The sequence below is a fragment of the Gallus gallus genome, chromosome 10 (assembly GCF_016699485.2).
Source record: "Gallus gallus isolate bGalGal1 chromosome 10, bGalGal1.mat.broiler.GRCg7b, whole genome shotgun sequence".
NCBI classification, from domain to species: Eukaryota; Metazoa; Chordata; class Aves; order Galliformes; family Phasianidae; genus Gallus; species Gallus gallus.
The window spans coordinates 17236574-17255021 of NC_052541.1; the positions used below are offsets into that span (position 1 = coordinate 17236574).

Genomic DNA, 18448 nt, shown 5'->3' on the forward strand with positions numbered 1-18448 from the left:
AAATATTGCTGCACATGCTAGAGCTTGACGGATGACATTAGTAAAACCAACAAGCAGATGCTCAGCAGAACATTAACGTGTACCCAGCAGTCTAATTATGGCCAGACAGAGCCTTAATGCAAACAGATCAGTCAAAATAGCTACACAAAAATGTATGACACAACTACACAAAGCCAACAAATATTTTCAACCTGCTGACTGCTCATGACCACTAACCAAAGTAGAAGTGCAAGGCTAATTCCAAGTTAAGCAAACACAGAAATCCTTAGCATTCTACAAATCATGCTGAAAGAACACAGGAGAAACATATTTGATTGGTTGGATCTAGCATTTTTTTCAAAGGTTAAATGCAGTTCTGCGAGCTGACTGAAAGGGCAAAACCAAACTTGTCACATTAACGCAGACAAACACCTCACTGACTGTAGGAATCTGAAAGTCAAATTTAAAAGTATGTATATGCATAGGAGAACCCCCAAGTCCAAATAAATGTTTTTATGTATCTGTAAGCTGTCCTTGGAATCACTGGATTTTGTTTGGACAAAAATCTCCCAAAAACTAAAAGTGAAAACCAAAATTAGCTATGTATTCATAGTAGGCACGTATGGTATACACATTAGGTCAAAATTAGGTCTAATTAGTCAAAATCAGAATTAGGTCAAAACTTCACTGCCTTTTACTTTCACCTTTCTTTCTAAAATGGTTGTAGCTTGACAGGAAAACCCCACTGTTTTCCACAAGGAAGATCTAGTCAAATTCAGGTATTCCATTACCTCTAAATTTGAGGTCATGGTGTGAGCTTGTACTGGAGGACAGTTCCTACTCCATTTTCACCAGGTTGTCCAACACAAAGAAGATTTTCAGCGGCACAAAGTCCTGTTACATGACCAACTCCTATTTGCATTATGTGCAACATAATCACAACTGAGAAACTTGGAACTTATGCTGGGGCATCAGAAGGTCCAAAGGAATTTAAAAAAAAAGCTTCAAGGATTTAACTTGTTTTAATCTACTAAGTGCACTTAGAATAGCAAAATCCTCCCATGATCATAGACTGTTTTTATACTACATTATGATACCAAATGGTAAACCAAAGTTGAAAAAACAAATGAAAATCAGCACAGGTCAAACTTCCTTTTCTGGGGGAGGTGCTTCCAACAAACTATATTATGCTTGTGTTTTATGCAGACTTGCCAGTGCTGCTTTTTTGGTTATCACTAGTAAAATCTCATCTCTGCATTTTTAAACTTGCTCTCAAAATGGCATTTTAGTCTTGGAAGCTGCAAAACAAATAAATGTGAAAGTACAGTATGCAACTGTCCTTCATTTCCTTGCTCTACTCTTACATATCATCCTGTGTGCAACTGGAATGCTTCTATCTGATTACTCAGTGGAGCAAATGTTACAGTGAATGCAATCATGCCTTACTACCCTATGTCTGCAGCCTATTGCACAGCTATGTACAGATGTTTTTACACAGAGTGGTTTTCTAGCTACAGGGTCTATAAAACAATAGAAACTATCTGAAGTGTTTTCAAGCCAGCAAAGGATAAAGGCACTGAAAAGCAGTCAATTGGATAAAAGCCATCTATGTCTGACAGGGGAAGAAGAAAAACTTCAGAGGTTTTCCAATTGCAAATGCACCATGGTTTCTTAAACACTATGTGACTGTGGTCTGCAGCTGACTGACCAGGCTGGAATGTGTGAACAGAAGTAAAAAAAAAAAAAAAAAAAGCAGTGGGTAACAGAAAGAAGGAACACAAACCTCTGGTCTATAGAAGAGCTAAATCATTATTTTACTGACCTGAAGAACTGGAGGCTGCATAAAGAACCCAAGCTTACACTGAGAAAGCCTGAGAAGAGATCGCATTGCCTCCAGCTGAGGGATCTGGTCTGAGACTCAAGAGATGTGGGGTACATCCAGCCAGCTCTATCCTTTAGCATGTCTCTTCACATCTAAAGGTTTCCTTTTCTCTGTACAATGGGGACAACAGTTCTGATCTTCTCAGTAAAGAGCTTTGAATTTTACTGAAGAAAAGCACTATATACAAAAACAAACACCCACAACGCCTTCTGATTAACAGGGAGATGCCATGAATTAGCAGGTAAGGGACTGGACTGAAAGTCAGGATGTGCAAAATCTGTTCCCTGCCTTTGGATAAGGAACAATGGGCAAACACTCTTCTGACTCTCGTGTTTTCCTAGCCCACTTAGTCTGAATGGTTGTCATAGGGCAGAAAAGCCTGCTTTCTGCTGTGGAGAATCTTGTCTTGGCATTTCCAGCATAGATATCAACAGCAAGTAATGGGTTATTTATAAAATACTGACAAGGAGGTTTGACACTGTAGAAATCAAACGTCATCTCTCTTTCCATAGCCTTATCTTAAAAAAAGAGAAAGAAGGAAGTAGGATGAGCTATGAAAGCAAAAGAGATGACTTTATTTTTTTAATGTTCATTCTTGCAAGAATCCTCCAGAGGAACAAATCCTCAGCAATGGGAAGTTATGGAGCTAGGGTGTAAAGTTGGTGAAGCAGTGCAGAAAGCATGTAAAGCCTGCAATATGCAAGTCTCCACTGACACTGAAGAGGTAAGAGATGACAGCAGAAATACCATAAACTCCAACAAACAGAAGCTGTCTGTCTACAGATCTAACATACTGAAATTGTTCTGCTCATGCTTGCCTCAAAGACTTCTCAGCTTCTCACACACAGTAGCAAGGAGCAGTTCCAGAGCTTTTCTTGACATTTGTTTGGCAGTGTGTGCTTAGCTGGACATCAATTAGACTTCTGCCTTCAGCCTGTCTGTTTGCAAATACAAAGACTGCTTTCAGAGATAAACAGCAGAGATTTCTTTAAGTCATGATTAAATGGAATTCAGCCATAAGAAAAGCCTTGGTTGTTCAGGCAGTGTCCTACAAATCATCTCTAATTCAGAAAACAATCAAGGCAGAGAAACTGTCCAGGAGGTGAAACTGTAACTCAGCAGTTCCAGCATTACACACACACGAATTCAAAATACAAGAAGCGCCTGTCACACAAGAGAAAAAGAAGCATTCTTTTTCAATTAAGGTTTTGACTATTCTTTTTTTTAACTCCATTTTAGCAGGAAAATTACTATACTACTTCTGAGAGGCACCATCACATATATTCATTGGGAACTCCTAATTAAAACAGTAATAACAAGACTACTTTTCCCTGCAGTGATTGCATGTCAAAGCTCTAAATGTAGGAAGGGGTAGGAGGTTGAGAAGGTGTAGAAGACAAATCTTGCATAGATATCTTTCCTTCAAGCTAGGAGACTAAAATTCCCAGGTGTTTTGTGTACATGTCTATATAATTTCACACAGACATAAGTGGCCCTAGAGTGGAATGCAGTACATGTTTGCACCTGTACCAATCGAACTGCACAATGATTTAGTACATAAAGTGAGTTATGACATGGAGGTGAAATGAAAGGATAAAGTCAGAATAAATGCCTACAAAGTCATGGCAAATATTTTCCCTCACAACATACTCCTTCTCATCAAGGAACATGAAGGAGCTTAACTGCACACCAATTTGACTTTAGGTTCGGATTTGGTTTGGAGTCCGAGATTCCTGATGAGAAAGTACCTTAACACAACACTTGCAACTAGTCAGTTTTCTGAAGATATCTTCCATTCAAATAGTAATCAGCATTCACCTTGCACAACAATGCAATACGATGGCCTGGAGGAATTTTACTCATAAATATATTGTCTGGAAAGAAATAATATTATTCCTTTACCACACCATTTTGGACAGTTGTTGTCCTGCATTTATCAAAATCACACTACCATAAACCGTTAATAAAACCACAGGTGAAGGGGAAGTTTTTGAGCAAAGATAAGCTTAAATATCCTGCATTAACTTTGCAAGGAGTCACAATAAGAGAAGTAATTAGAAAATAAAGCGAAAATACATACTGGGGCTACAGAAAGAAAATGATGTATGTAGGAGAACTAATAAGGAACTACTGGAGGTTTATGAAGAACGAAGTGTAGCAAATGTAGGGAAATTCCATAACCCCAGTGGGCAAGTCATGTGGTTAGCATGATGGAAGACAGATCATCCAGTCCTCTCCCAGGAGAGCAGCTTCTTGGTGTCCAGCCCCAGCTGAACAAAAGAGAAGATGAAGGAACAAAATTGAGCAAGAGTTTCTAAGAGCTCTGAGCCACCAGCAAAGACAAACAGACCTTCAACAAAACGGCAAGGGAAGGGCATTAGTCATGAGAGCAATAGAGGATCTGTGATGCTTCAGAGCTATGTACATACGGAAGGGGGAACAATGACAAATGGTCAGAAAGATCTGTCACTAACTCTCCCTCCACTGAAAGCTTTCATTTATTTTAATTACATAAGCTAATTGTTCCCTCTGCAAGACATGAAAAAAACAGAAGGTGAAGAAAAAGGTTGTGATAACCAGAAATTCAGAAAACAGCATTAAGATTAAATAATCTTAAGAACAGAACAGACTGATTGATCAATTAACCTATTTTCTATGTATGATGGGAACATAAAGGATCCAAACTAAGCACAGCCACTAGTGTTTGGCTAGTGCCTCTCTGCCGTAGTTATTTCTCATCTAAGGAAACAAAGAATCCACCACTGCCACTAGAACACAGAATGAATAAAGACCATCCTGAACAAGTCTACTAAGCTGCAAAACAAACCCAAAGGCAAACGAAATTCAAATGTCTCACTTTCCATAACAACAAAAAGAGAAAACAGGTCTTTACAAAGCAGTATCAGAGCTTCACTCAACCAAATACACTGCAAGTTCTCATATAAATCATTGAGAAAGCTGATGCATTTCACAATAATACACTGTCTGCTTAAACTGGCATGCCCAGTTTTATTTATTTATTTTACAGGCTGGACAGAGGGAAACATTGTTTGTACACAGCCTTTGTTTGTATTTTCCGCTTGCCCTTCCAAAAGCAGACTGGTCAGTTTCACTTTTGTTTCTATTAGATTTTGTTTTCTGGCTCTCACAGACTATTATTTCTTCGAAAGATTTTAAGAATTTTCAGTGATTCTGAATGCCCAAATAGAGACAGCTTAATTGAGATGACAGCTAATTTTCAGGAAGTACAAAGCACCAGCCTCAGGACATCAGGTTTCCCAAAGACGTCTCAGGTACCTCCAAAGTCACAAGTGCCTCTAGGAAAAAACTCATGCAATGAGTCTAGTGGAAGCTAGATTTTCATCAGAGGCTCACAGCTGGAGACTGAACAGCCATGCACATGTAAAGCAGCCTCACTGAAACTGTGTTCCCAAAAGAAGCAAGATGGAAAAGTACAAACAGGACACTGAGGCAAGGAAGAGCAAGGGTTATGTTAGCAGGAATCTGTGATTCCTTGAGCGGCTGTGTTCATTCCAGTGTTTCTATTAAAACGTATGCAATCATATTAAACTCTACTGGCACACTTTTTTTTTTTTAATCAAGAACTGATAATTCTTAGGAACTATCACTAAGGAGAGATTGCTAGCTGGTGAAAAGAAATTGGAAGGTCACTGTGGGAAGTGTGGGGCACAAGATGGTAGTGATGAATATGTTCAATAGCACAGTTCTGCACTGAGTTGTGCAGCTGAGTATTTATTCCTTAGCAACCAGAAGGCAAGAGAAAAAGTCTTCCACTGTACTGTAGCATGGCTCCCTTTGGTTTCATAAAGCCAGCAGCCTGATTCTACCTCGCCCTACACAGCCACAACTGATATAAAAATCTGCAGTGCTGTGAGGTCCTGCTCATTCACAAACATCAAATTAACTGAAGAGCGTCCCTTTAAGGGCCATTTTAACTGACCATATGCTCATTTTAACACACTGAAGTGTGTGTGATTTTGGTCTGGAGGACAGTCTCAGTAAGGTTTTTGCTAAAGCCAGGCACTGCTTCTCTAATGAATTGTTTTAAGCAGCAGGTATTTCTATTTATTCTGGCATCAAATAAAAACCCGCCCTGGAATATACAGAAACATTCAACACGAACCACTATGGAAAATGTTTTTAATGTGAGAATTCCTTTTCTTTTCCACTCACAGCAAACCAGCTAGTCTTTTCCCTTTCCTTAGGGATTAATTCTCTGTTGTGACACTGTTAGGGGACTGCAATCTATATTACACAGGGAGGAAGATTTAAAAGAACAGCACAGAGCACAGACAGGACTGATAAGAACTGTTACTGCTGAGAACAGGAACCACCCGACTGCACAAGCAAATCAGCAAGGAAAAGGTAAAAAAAAAAAATGCATTGTCCATTTTTCAGGCACTCAACATGCAATACAGAAGGATTAAAATCTTCAGTGACGAATAGACCAAATGTCAGATTTGGAAAACCTGGACATTCTTTAAAAACCTCTGTGCTACAGCACTCATGAAAAGGGACCAGGGTGTAATTGTTAAGGGAGGGAAAATTAGCCAATAGCCCCATGGGATGCAGCTCTCTATGATGGCACTTCTCAAGAAAGGAAGAAGTGACCATAGTATGAACACACTGGGACAGCAGAAGGACGTCATCTGCACAGCTACCAAGCATCAACAGTGGCAAAACTGAAACCACACACACCAGTTTGTGTTTGGAAAAGCCAAATAAATACAGGACACAAACTATACAAGAATTTATAACCCCCAGGACCCTCTTAATAAGTTACTTCAGATCCCTTCAATTAAAGCCACTGAGGAGATGGGATTGCTTTTCACAAAACACTGCTTCACTTGTGGAAACAGCTTGGAAAACTGTTTCTCAATCACTTCTGCTCTGATGCTCGGTTTTCTCCAGGCAGCTATTTCTTCAACTAAACCTGCCCATGTGCAGTATGTACACTGTATTCTGCTTTCTTTTCCCCAACATCAAGCCATCGAAAGCATATGTGACTGCAGAAGAGGTAAAGACATTTTTAACCAGGGCAATTTAAGGATATTTAAGACACTTTCTCATTTTCCATTTCCCAATTCCATACTGCCCCTACTTTTACTATTAGCTGAATACAGCAAAGCTCCAGCTTGGATCTGGGGTAACATGTACACTAAGGAATCAAGTCCAAGCTTTGCCTTGAAATATGCAGGATCATTCCTAACTAACCATAAAGCTGCTTATTTGGCACTAGCAGTGGAAATATTGAACGAAAGGGGCATTCTCAATCTGCTTATGTCACAGAAAGGTTGGATCCTTACAACGTGCAAGGCTCCAAGCTGCAGCCTGATATTAATAGCTAGACATTAAACTCTCAATTTGGCTGGCTTAGAGGCAGCTCAATTGGAACAAAGATTTTTCTGCAGGAAACGGCAGACCTGGTTAGAGTCACATCACGAGAGATGAGTCTGAAGCAGCGGCAGACTGCAAACTTTTTGACTGGTGTGTGTCAACACTATGTTGCGCAAAGCAAACCTCCTGCACTCAAATTGCAGAGCCTATCAGAGGTACCAGCACTTGAGACTACTGAAACACAGCTGTGGCAAGTGTGTTGCATGCAGGCATAGCGTTTTCCTTCTCTCCCCCTCCTTTCTGAATTCATTTGTTCTTAGAGCTTACTCACACAACCAAGTGGGGCAATAAGCATTAATAAACTATTCTTTAAACAAATGTGGTTCTGTTTCTTGACAGTGTCAGTGGGGTATCACCCCACAAAGACATACCTACATATTTTCACAATTTTTGAGCTTGTTTCAGCCATTATGTAACCTTCCACATTACCTTGGCAGCTGGGCCAAAAAAATTTGAACCAAGTCCCCAGAGCAACTGGTTTCAGAGAGAGGCCCCTGCCAGAATACAAATACAAACCTCCTGCTGCTGTTTTCTCTCTGCGTCCGCATAGCAAGCAACGATTCCAGACAGGTTTTTCAGTATGGATCTTTCTGAGCACAAATGAACACCTCTTATAAGCCATTTAAATTTCATAATCCCACTTCCAAACAACAGCTGAACCTCAATACTTACACCAGGAATTCTGCTTGCATATTTCTCACAACATAAAGAAAAAATAAAATCAAAGCACTGTCACTAAAAAAAAAAAACGTACAATGCTTTAAATACACTAATTTTAGTGCACATAATCTAATGGAGTCTGTATATGCTCTTAAACATGACTAAGCAACATTAGATTGCTGACTCACATCTGCATTGTACATTTTATATATGCATCACACAGCTTTATACATGAACTACTTAAGCCATACAATCTCTTATAGCTTTGCACTAAAATCCCCATTTCATAGAGGTAGACAGAAGTATTCCAAACATAAGTGACTTGCCAAATGTCACACAGAGCTCCAATACCAGAGCTGAGAATAAAAACCAGTATTCTAGAGTCCAGATTACACCTTATACAGAGCAGCAGCCTCAGTTTCCTAGTTTAGGAGAAGGCCTGCTCACTAGGAAGATGCTTTTTTCTTCAAAGGGCAGCAGTGCATCACATTGCAATGGCCAGCTTAATCCATAAGAAGGTAAAAAAAAAAAACCACATGCATCTGGTGAGACAGTTCTTCACATACAAAAGGGGAAGTGTGAGGTAAGAAATGAAAGCAAGTTGCAGTTCTTCAGAACTTTACTGTAATCTCAGCATCATCTTCAAGACAAATGCAATGTCATTCTTTGGATTAGCTTCTTGCTCTTGTAGGTACATTTGCTGATTTGGAAGTGACTGTGGGGGCTGGAGTGAGGAATAAGAACCTAGCAACAACAGCGATGGCCCTCTCAGCATCAGTATCAGCATAGTTTTTTAAAAGCTAATATTGCTCACCAATAGGCATCAGCCCACTTTGACTGTTGCATTAGCAATAAACTGAATTCCACTCTACATGGTTACTTATTTAATCCATGTACGCAGGACGCAGAATGGAGGTGGCTATTAAAACCTATTTCTTTGTGATGTCAACTATTTTTCTCCCTGTTCTGATCAAAGAGGAAAAGCAGAAAAAAACCTTTCACACAATTAAAATGTAGTATTACCAACACTAAATACTTTTTCAGACAGATGGTATACCACAGAAGTATATTCCTTCGTTTATTCTTCCTCTGTTGTGATGCACATAAACAGCACAAAGCCAAATTCTGTTCTAGTCTACCATCTGTAATATGAAAAAAATCACATACTAGCTAACTTTCACCAGCAGAGAAAAAACCATATAATTATATCACCCATGTATTCAACAGAGAAATGGAAATTAACTTAAAACACTGCTATACTAAAAGCAGAGACAACGATCTACATGCAAATTACAAATATGATTGATTCAGGGCATTAAATGTGTGGCCCTTAATTATCTGATATTATCTCTCATGGCTTTAGCACTTGTTTAAGAGCTCAGAAACATGAATTCTTTTCTGGCTGTGAATCCCTCAAAATCCACCATTCTCCAATTTCATATTGCACCACTGCATTTCTCCTTTGCAAGCTGATGACCAGAAGAATTGTTATCTTCATTCAGGCTCTAAGCATAACAGTTATTTCTCAAGGCAGCGACAGATGGAATGTCAATATACAGTGTAACGTGGGTGGACTTCATTCAGACTGCAGCCCTACCAGAACAGTTCCTAGTCGTAGAGTTTTGAAGAAACCTTTCAAAATATGCAACACAGAGATAAGGGCCTAAGCAGGTAGTTGACCTGAAACAACTGCAGTAGCTGACCAACTTGGGCACAGGCAATAATGCTTGAAAATGGATGTCATCAAAATTTTTACTTACTTCAACAGAATTAAAAAAAATTAAGTAGGTATCATGTGATGAAAGACTTGATCAGGACACTGTCTCTGGGCTCAAACAATAGAGCAGGGCACAGGATATGCAGAAGATACTAGCACCAGAAGTAAAGAAAAGTAGGACTGAAGAGAGCAAAGAGACCAAACTTTTTCTCATTGGAACAGCCACCTTCTCAAAGTCTACAACAAACTATGCTGGAAATAGCATCTAACAAGTTTAATCTTTATCACCCTGATCTTCCACTTTTTCCACTGGAGCCATAGACTTCAGCACAAGAAAGTATTCGGGTAGTTTATGAACAGAAAAAAGTCATAAAAATATTTCCTTCGTCATGCTGTCTACATCATTCCCTGAATAGAGATCTTCAAGATCATTGTCTTTAAAAATGGAAAAAGCCCTGACCTTGGTCAGCAGATGTCTTCCATCAGCTTTTCTTTTTCTTCTTGAATTCTATATTGTATCTTACCACAGGCATCTCCAGATGCAGGCACAAAAAACCTTCCTCAGTAGTAGTAGAAGTGTGTTTTCAATTGGACAAAGAACAAATACACTGTGAGGGATTCCCATTGGAAAATTTAAACATATAAGCCAAGCCTTGCTCATGTTTAAAAAGAAAATGTATACATTTTTCAGCTCTTTATTTCCTTTCACCTGATCAGACTCCATAATGCAAAGAGGGAATGGTCTGCATTCTGAAATGAGACTTCTATAAGCAGCCCCAGAACTCCTGCTGAGGATATCCCATGTCCCTTGTCACCTACTGCTGTTAGTAGGGACTCCTGGTCTCCAATCATCTTTGCAAACCCTGAAGTTTAAGATCAGCTGAAAGTCAGTATCCACTCCAAGTTCACACAGTCAAAGTTTTGACTTTCAGGCAAGTTAAAAAAAAAAAGTAATGTAATCATCACAGAGAGGATGTTGAGTTATGCCTCCACACAATGCTGTTACTGTCAAGATTAAAAAAACACACCAGATGAACAGATACAGTGAAGATTACTGCTACCTAAGTAGAATAAATAAATAGATGGATCACATAGGATGTAATGACTCTGTGAATCCAGGGCTTGGGTAAGATTAAAGGCAGTTAGGAAGCAGGAGGCGGAAAAGAAGATTTGACTTGGCTTTCCTACAATGAGGTATTCTTCTCCATGTCTATATGCCAGTTTGATCTGTGAGTGTTACACAGGTTCTTACAGCTGCAAATACATTCATTAGTTAGCAAATTCTTGTTTGAGAAATGAGGTGAGGGAGCACTGGAAGGAACATTACAGACATACTAACAGACAATTTATTAATCTCTAATTATTTAATTCTACATCTGCTCCAAAAATGTAAAGTTACTTAAGATTACTTCCTAAACTTGGAGACTTCCAGTGCTTAGAAGGGTTAGTATTTAAAGGATTATATATAGTTTATATCCCGTACTAATCTGTATTTGCATCACAGGGGTATTCAGAATAGCAAGAGTAGCATTACGTTAAATCAGAGAATGAAAGATTGCCCCAAAAGCTCCTCTGAGGATAGAGTTGGCTATCAAAATATTCTCCCCTACTTCTTTGACTTACCCACAGTGTCACAAGGCTCGTCTTTGTGTACGCAGAAATCTGTCCTAGAAAGCAAAACAGAACAGAAGTCAAACTTATCCTGTGCCTCCAGACTCCAGGCTAGGAAAAAGCAGTAATGCATGATTCACATATCATGGGAGTAGAGGGATTTTAACTGCTGTGCAGTCTACACAGTGACAGCAGAGACAGCAACACTGACTGCTGCTGCAAGATTGCAAGCAATTATGTGAATCAGCTCCATGTCTTCCTATCCAATTTAATACTTCAGATTTTTCATGCAAAAAGTACTGCAATATCATATATGATACTGCCTCTAGGAAGTCAGACTTCAGCACCTGGATTAATAATGAATCTCTCATTTTGAGAAGAGAACTGTATTATCAAAAGTGGAAGGAAAGGATAAGTGGGGGTCACTGCCTGGAGACACAGAACTGATCATCTATACCCAGAAATTCTGGAGTTGTTCTTCCACTGCAATAGAGAAGGACAAGAAAGAAGCAGCACTAAACAGAGAATGACAGATGTTGGCACAGAAATAAAAAGAGAATTGCAGGATTTGCCAGGTAACAGCCAGGTGAACTGGCTTCAGCTAAACATATTACTGCCAAGTCTGCCATGTTATGATTGGAATCCAACACAGAGGTTTAAAGGAATTCATCTGGTCTCTGTTGTCCCTCCACATCTCATCCAGTCTCCCTGAATCTCACTAAAGCAGGAATAGATACTACATATGCCACTGGCATCCACGCATCCTGCCAAAGATCCATAGATCCTCATTAAACAGAGGCAGGAAAAAAACCCTTGAACCTCACTGTTTAAGTAATACCACTTCAAGTGAGAAGATTTTGTAAATGAGATCCCTCATGAGAGTATAACAAGCATGGGAAGAGAAGTATTTTACGATTAAATTAATGGCTTGAATATATTTCAATAAGCAATTAGGCCTAAACATTTAGGAACTACCTTCAGACCTGCTTTGCAGCACCATCTGCTATGAAGAGGAACAGAAAAGCATCATGTACATTTCTGAAGTTCCTTAGCCCAAGGGAAGCCAAGAAACCATAATCTCTGTCATAGCTTTCCTCACCCTAAGGCAAGGCTAGTGAGAGAATCACGTTAGTACAGTTGGAACATGTTGTTTGAAATACCCAAGTCCCAGAAAGGATTCTGAATTTGAGAGTGTGGCAGAAAGAAGAATGGAGAAAGATTAAAAGTACTTCTTCCATGAATAAAAATTATGAAATTAAGCTTTATAGGAAAAGGTATTTAAGGCTCAGGATTGTGAGTAACAAATGCAAAACCTTCACACCATACTCTTTAGAAATGACAAATCAGTTTGCCAAAGGCTTGGAAGAATGGAAACAGTAACTATTACCACCTCTAAGCAGATATTGAAATCTCAGAATGCTTCAATGCAGAAAAAACGTAATAACTATCAAAGTGTTAAAAAAATCTGATAGGAGCAAAACAAAATTGGAAGCTACGACCACACGCCAGCCCCAGCTTTCATTTTTCACTGCAGCCTTATTGTGTCTCGACACCTTGGCATTCCAGCCTTTCCAAAGAAGACTAATGACAGTCTCCTGACAGAGCTGGCAAAAGCACACCCGCTTGAGTTCCCAGGGCCAACTTGACGGAGGTTTATTTAAGGACTTATTATGTTATATAAACTGGTAAATCAAACAGATGCTTTTCTTGTGACAACAGATAGCTGAACTATTAGTAAATGGCAAAAGGCCATTGCTAGAAAAGCTTCTCTACTCAGGGGCTGGCTGGCTCTGCAAAGAAAACACAGCAAATTTTGCTCCTTGCACTCCATGATCTACACTGAAGGGTGTCTGGCACTTTTGGGCAGCTTCCTGGAGAAATTACCACTATGTCATAAAACAAGGGGTTTAAAAATAAACCAGCACAACTTGCACACTGTCAAAGAGAGGTAGAACAATCCTGGTTTGTAAAGAGTGCTGTGATGCTGTCTGGTCAGAGTAGGACTTGAAAAAGGTCAGCAAAAAGAACTGAACATAGCTACCCAGCTCACTGCATGTGGGCTTTAAGTATGAAATTTCCCAGCCCGTCCTATACAGTCCAAGAGATACCATACTTCCTTCTATGAAAAGGCCATGCATGAAGATGCTAGGCTTTAAATTACCGACTTATTGTTTAAGTTTTACCCTAAAACTCTGGCCAAACACAAAAGCACATTCAAATGTGGATCTCAGACTTTTTCCAAAGACAAGATGCTGCCTAAATAAAACCTACACATGGAAATTCCTAAAGTCCTTTCCTGGAAAATCATGAGAGGGAATGCAGACCATACAGGCATTAAGAAAGATCTGTCTCACCTGGGATATGCAACAGGATGTTAGCAGGATGGTTTACAGAGCTATACTGGAATAAAACTCACTCTAGGAGCTGCCATTCAAATCCAAGGCCAGATCTGACCTTACCACACTAAGTCTTGGATAATGTATTGAAACAGCATGCTATGGCAGCAAAGTAAATTTCCTCTCCACTTTTAGCCACTGGCTGAATCAAGTAGCACATGTGTTCTGACTTTTTAGGGATCTTTGAAATTCTTAGTCGTTATCATTTTTATCATGGAGTGTATCTTCATTAGCAAGATTAAACAATTCTTTTGAAAAAATGACAATAAGTGGGTTGTTTTATTCAATAAAGAGCCAGAAAAGAAGCTCAGAACTCCTCCTAAAGTCACTCTTCCATCTGGCTCACACGAACTGGAAAAAAATACCTAACTGTGCTAAGCTAAATTCTGCAATTCAAGTCCTTCCTGTAAGAAATAAGGACAGTAGTTGAACTGTGCATGAGTGAGAAGTATTCTGTTCAGTAGTCATTTATCAGCATCCTTCAAATGATACCTTTTGACCAGTTTAACCCTACTGGGTCACAAAGTTAAAGGACAGAGGAAATGGGTATAGGCAAAACCTTGCCAAAAAGAAAAAAAAAAGATTACCCTGAATGTATATTTCGTAGCACTATGTGCCCAGCTTCCTAAATGCATACGGAATTGCTTCACTTGCCCACTTAATGGGACAGTGAAGAGCTGAAGAAATGCAGAGGAACAAGCAGGCTGCAAATGAAATAACTACAGCAGTTCATCAGAAAAAAAAAAACAACACAAGTCTCAGCTGAGTAACAGTTCTGAATTATGCTCTTGTCAGTGCTGACTGATTCTCTGCTCTGCTCCCTTATCACCTACACTCTAATGACTGACCCAAATGGCCAAGAAGCTGGGAGAGCAGAAGAATACTGAAGATTTTCTGAGGAATGCAGAGAACAGAAGATCAACAGAGAGAATGTGTTTTAAATGAAACATGCTTCTAGGATCACTAAGATACAGATTCTGCAGAAAGAAACTATTCTGGTCAGCTGCCCATTAAAATATGAAGTGTATTACCTGTAAATGCCAGAGATTTGAATTTCTGTAAGTTCAAAATGAGAATTTGAACAACAAAAGTGTGATGATTCTAGAAACCACTACAGTATATTCAAAGCTTCAGAGATTTTTTACCACTGTCTCCTTTACCTACTGAACTGGGCAGTGGTACATCTTATTTCAGATACAGTATTCCCCTTACCCACAACTTAATTAGGCAAACGCTATCAAAATCCCACAGAAGAGTTAGGAGGTCATCTCCTTTTGCATACAAATGAGTACATGGGGAAAACCAGTTACAGATGAAGTTCTATAAGCCAAGCGTGCCACGGTGTTACAAATGAACACAGCAAGACTGAAGAAAGTCTTCTGGTTCCAGAGGTTCACCCCAAACAATCTGTTCCTACTTTTAAAGCAGCTGCAGCTGCTGAAAATTCAGCTTCTACTTTTTCTGGTTCTATTGCTCATGCTAGACATGCTTTTGCTCCCATATCCTCTGCTGGTTGCTTGTCTAGTTGTACACTCTGGAGAGGGTCAAGGGACAGACAGATAGACACACACACACATACACACTTCCAAAGCCAAGAGTAGAAACCCTGACACAGGAATTGGGCAGCTTGGCCAGAAATCTTCCAAGAACACAGCATCCTCTTTGCAGGAGAAGTAGGATAGGTTAGGATAAGACGCAGCAAGAAGGAAGGATACAAGTAAATGCTGGTGACCTATCAAACAGGAAAATGCTGTTCTTACACAGAACAGCATGCTCCTGGCATGAACATTCTCACCAAATCTGAACCTAGCTTCTAACCCAAGCGAACCTGTACTTCTCCAACTATTCCGATCACAAAAGTAGCATATTTACTGAACCCAATGAACATCTCTACAATTCTTCCTCAAATGCCTAAGTTCAACTCATTTAACATGACATTATGCATTCAATGTGTAAGCTGCAGACAGAATGCACAGATGAAATGCTCTGCTCATTCCCTCCATCCAGTGCTTAGAACACATCAGAAGAGATTCTGTATGCCTCACTTGTCATGCAAGACAACTGGATGCCCAGATGAGTTCAACAAAAATGTTAGTTATTTATTTAGGCTCCGATCCAATAAAGCACATGCTTAACTATAACCAGGATGTTCAGCCCATTGACTTCAAAGGAACTATTAACCCCGCCTAAAATGCTAAGTAGCTGCTTAGGTGCTTGGGTTGGACTACAGTGAATATGATAGAGAGAAAAGGATTTGGGGAGATTGCACACGTCTGTGAAGGTGTACGCTTCAGAACTTTGCTGGCCCCATGCCCTGCTTGCCAGCTATTTTACTGAATACTCAACAAAATCCAGTGGATAGTTTGCAATGTGACTGTTAACACAAGAGACAATTGCAGTCAGAAAAGCATCTCACGCAAAAGCATGCATTTCTAGTTACATTGTTGGCAAGGAAAAAAAAAGGTAACAGGTGAGCAATATCTAACTGCAGTACAAACATTTCCTATCTCAAACTAAGGAAGAGGGAGGTAGGAAGTAGTGTCTTTCAAGCACATGAAGAAACCATCTTACACTATATTTTTGTGCTCACCTTAATTATTCAGAAGTCATTCCTGTAACAATGCATTCTTAAGTATGCATTCTTAAAGTATGCAATTTACAGAATCAGATATTTGCTGCTCATAACTTACAATGAAAGGAACATGGAATTTGCATTTTACTCTGAGGTTGAGTTCAGGTAGGGAAAGTACAGGAAAAAGGCTACAAGTTAACATGGAAGATATTCTTTTTGTTTACTGTATCTGGGCCATACTCTGATATGTTTGATTCTTCAGTAAGCAGTGCTGCAGGTGCAAGGAAACTTTCTGTAACATACACAGATTGTTTCATGCCTGAAATAAATGCAGCAGGCTTTAAAAATACAAATTAAGAATGATTGACTCAAGAATTGACAGAGGAGGGATGTTAAAGTGGTTATCTTCTAAGACAAAGAGAAAATTAATTTAGCGTCTGGTATTCTTTTACCTCTTTCCTTAGGAGATAGCTCACTCACAATCTCCTTCCTACCATCACACCGTATGCTCCAGAGGTCCCAACTATCTCTCCTCTCAGAGTGTTCAATATGCATACCTAACCAAACTCAAGGTGCTTGCTCTTACCCACATTCTCAACTTGTCAGCTTTTTTCTTCTAGGATGAAGACCCTGTGCCTTCCTAAACCTCACCTATCTCTTTTCCACTTACACCACCTGATCTGAGAAAAAGGTATCACCCATTCTACAGACGTGTCTTAACTGTATCCTGACTATGATGTGCTATCAGGACAACTGTGATAAAGCATTTGCACAGCAGTGTTAATTACACACAAACAAAACACTTCACCTGAGGCATCTGAGCCCTCCAAACAGCACACAGGTAGCAAAACATATCATCAATGAATCTTTTTCTTGGATTACTGCTGGACCAAAAGATCCCAGCACTAACTACGGGCCAGTATTGCTTAAGGAAACTGATAAACCTGACCTCATTATACCTGGTTACAAAAACTGCAGCATCCACAGGAGGGGTGTCATCCCTCGCACCAGGAACCTGGTTGTTACCAAGGTATTTTGCTCCACCATATTCTTCATTTTGCCAGTGACAAAAGCTCTCCAGAGACCTCTCTCCATGATGCCCAATAGACAACTTGGCCTTTTGTATAGAAAGGGATACAAAAGAACAAATATTCATCACAGTGTTTACAAAATCATTATACCTCTAATAAAAAAAACACCAAACAACTGAGGATCAAATATGCAGATGTTAGAAAACGAAAAAGCATGAAACCAACTTCACCTGAGTGGGTGAAGTAGGAGCTTTGTAATCCACGCTGACCTCTGACATTTAATATACAGAACGAATTCCATCAGCTGGCAGCAGTTGCAAGCTTTAAAAGTCTCCTAAACCTGACATTTTTTAATTTCTGATACCAGAGCCATAAAATTTTTCTAACAATTAACTCCTGAGATTGGTTCACAACTATAAGCAAAGATTTTCCAGAAAGGCTGCATAAAAGGACTGCAGTTCCTTTCACTTCTGTGGCCCCTTGTACTTCCATCTGTAACACAATCCACGTAGCATGGCACATACTAGTTACGTTTTGCGATCCTATAGACAAACATCCCATACTTCTCACTCACAGGACAGAGATCCTGCTCTGCCTGTAAGACTATAGTAGAACAGTTATAGCAAAGGATAAAAATGAATTAGAACTCACAGGTCGACTGCGAAGTAGGACTAGTTTTGTCACTCGAATGCTGACTTTAATTCCAAGGCTTTGATGTTGAAACATGTTGTACACCTGTTAAAGTGTAAAGAAAACATCTACAGTACATCAGTAAAAAAGTCAAGATGTAGTAGCAGTTAAAAGAACTGTGACTGAAGTTAGATATTCTTCCTTCACTGACCCAAACTGAAACCAAATGGGTTGTCCTACTACAATAAAGATAAAGAATTTTAAGAGCTATTGTATTGCCACTCTAACAGTCCCACACACTACGCTGTAGCTTACAAAAAGATAGTACATTTGTTCCTACTATATAGCAATTAGCTTCATCAACTGACCAACTTGTAACAGACTAATCTGAGTGAGATTCAGCATCCAGGGACAGAAACATTAGAAAACAAACAAACAAAACAAATCAATGAAAAAGAACCCATAATCTAGTTGAAAAAAGAAAGATACTTTAATTGGACTGAATGAGAGAGAATAGAATTGCTGAATAATGAAGTAAAGAAATATTTCAAA

General features: G+C 39.3%; 1 protein-coding gene across 5 annotated transcripts in view; it reads right to left on the bottom strand.

The window, feature by feature from the left end:
- The window catches only part of ADAMTS17 (ADAM metallopeptidase with thrombospondin type 1 motif 17), a 165046-nt gene that overhangs the window by 114887 nt on the left and 31711 nt on the right, over positions 1-18448 (bottom strand). For all 5 annotated transcript variants that reach the window (XM_015292261.4, XM_015292260.4, XM_040706475.2 and 2 more), the window contains 3 exons: positions 17918-18001; positions 17195-17352; positions 11280-11323 (listed from right to left, as the gene is read on the bottom strand). In XM_015292261.4, the coding sequence (XP_015147747.2) occupies positions 11280-11323; positions 17195-17352; positions 17918-18001 (286 nt within the window). The remainder of the gene's footprint in view (positions 1-11279; positions 11324-17194; positions 17353-17917; positions 18002-18448) is intronic.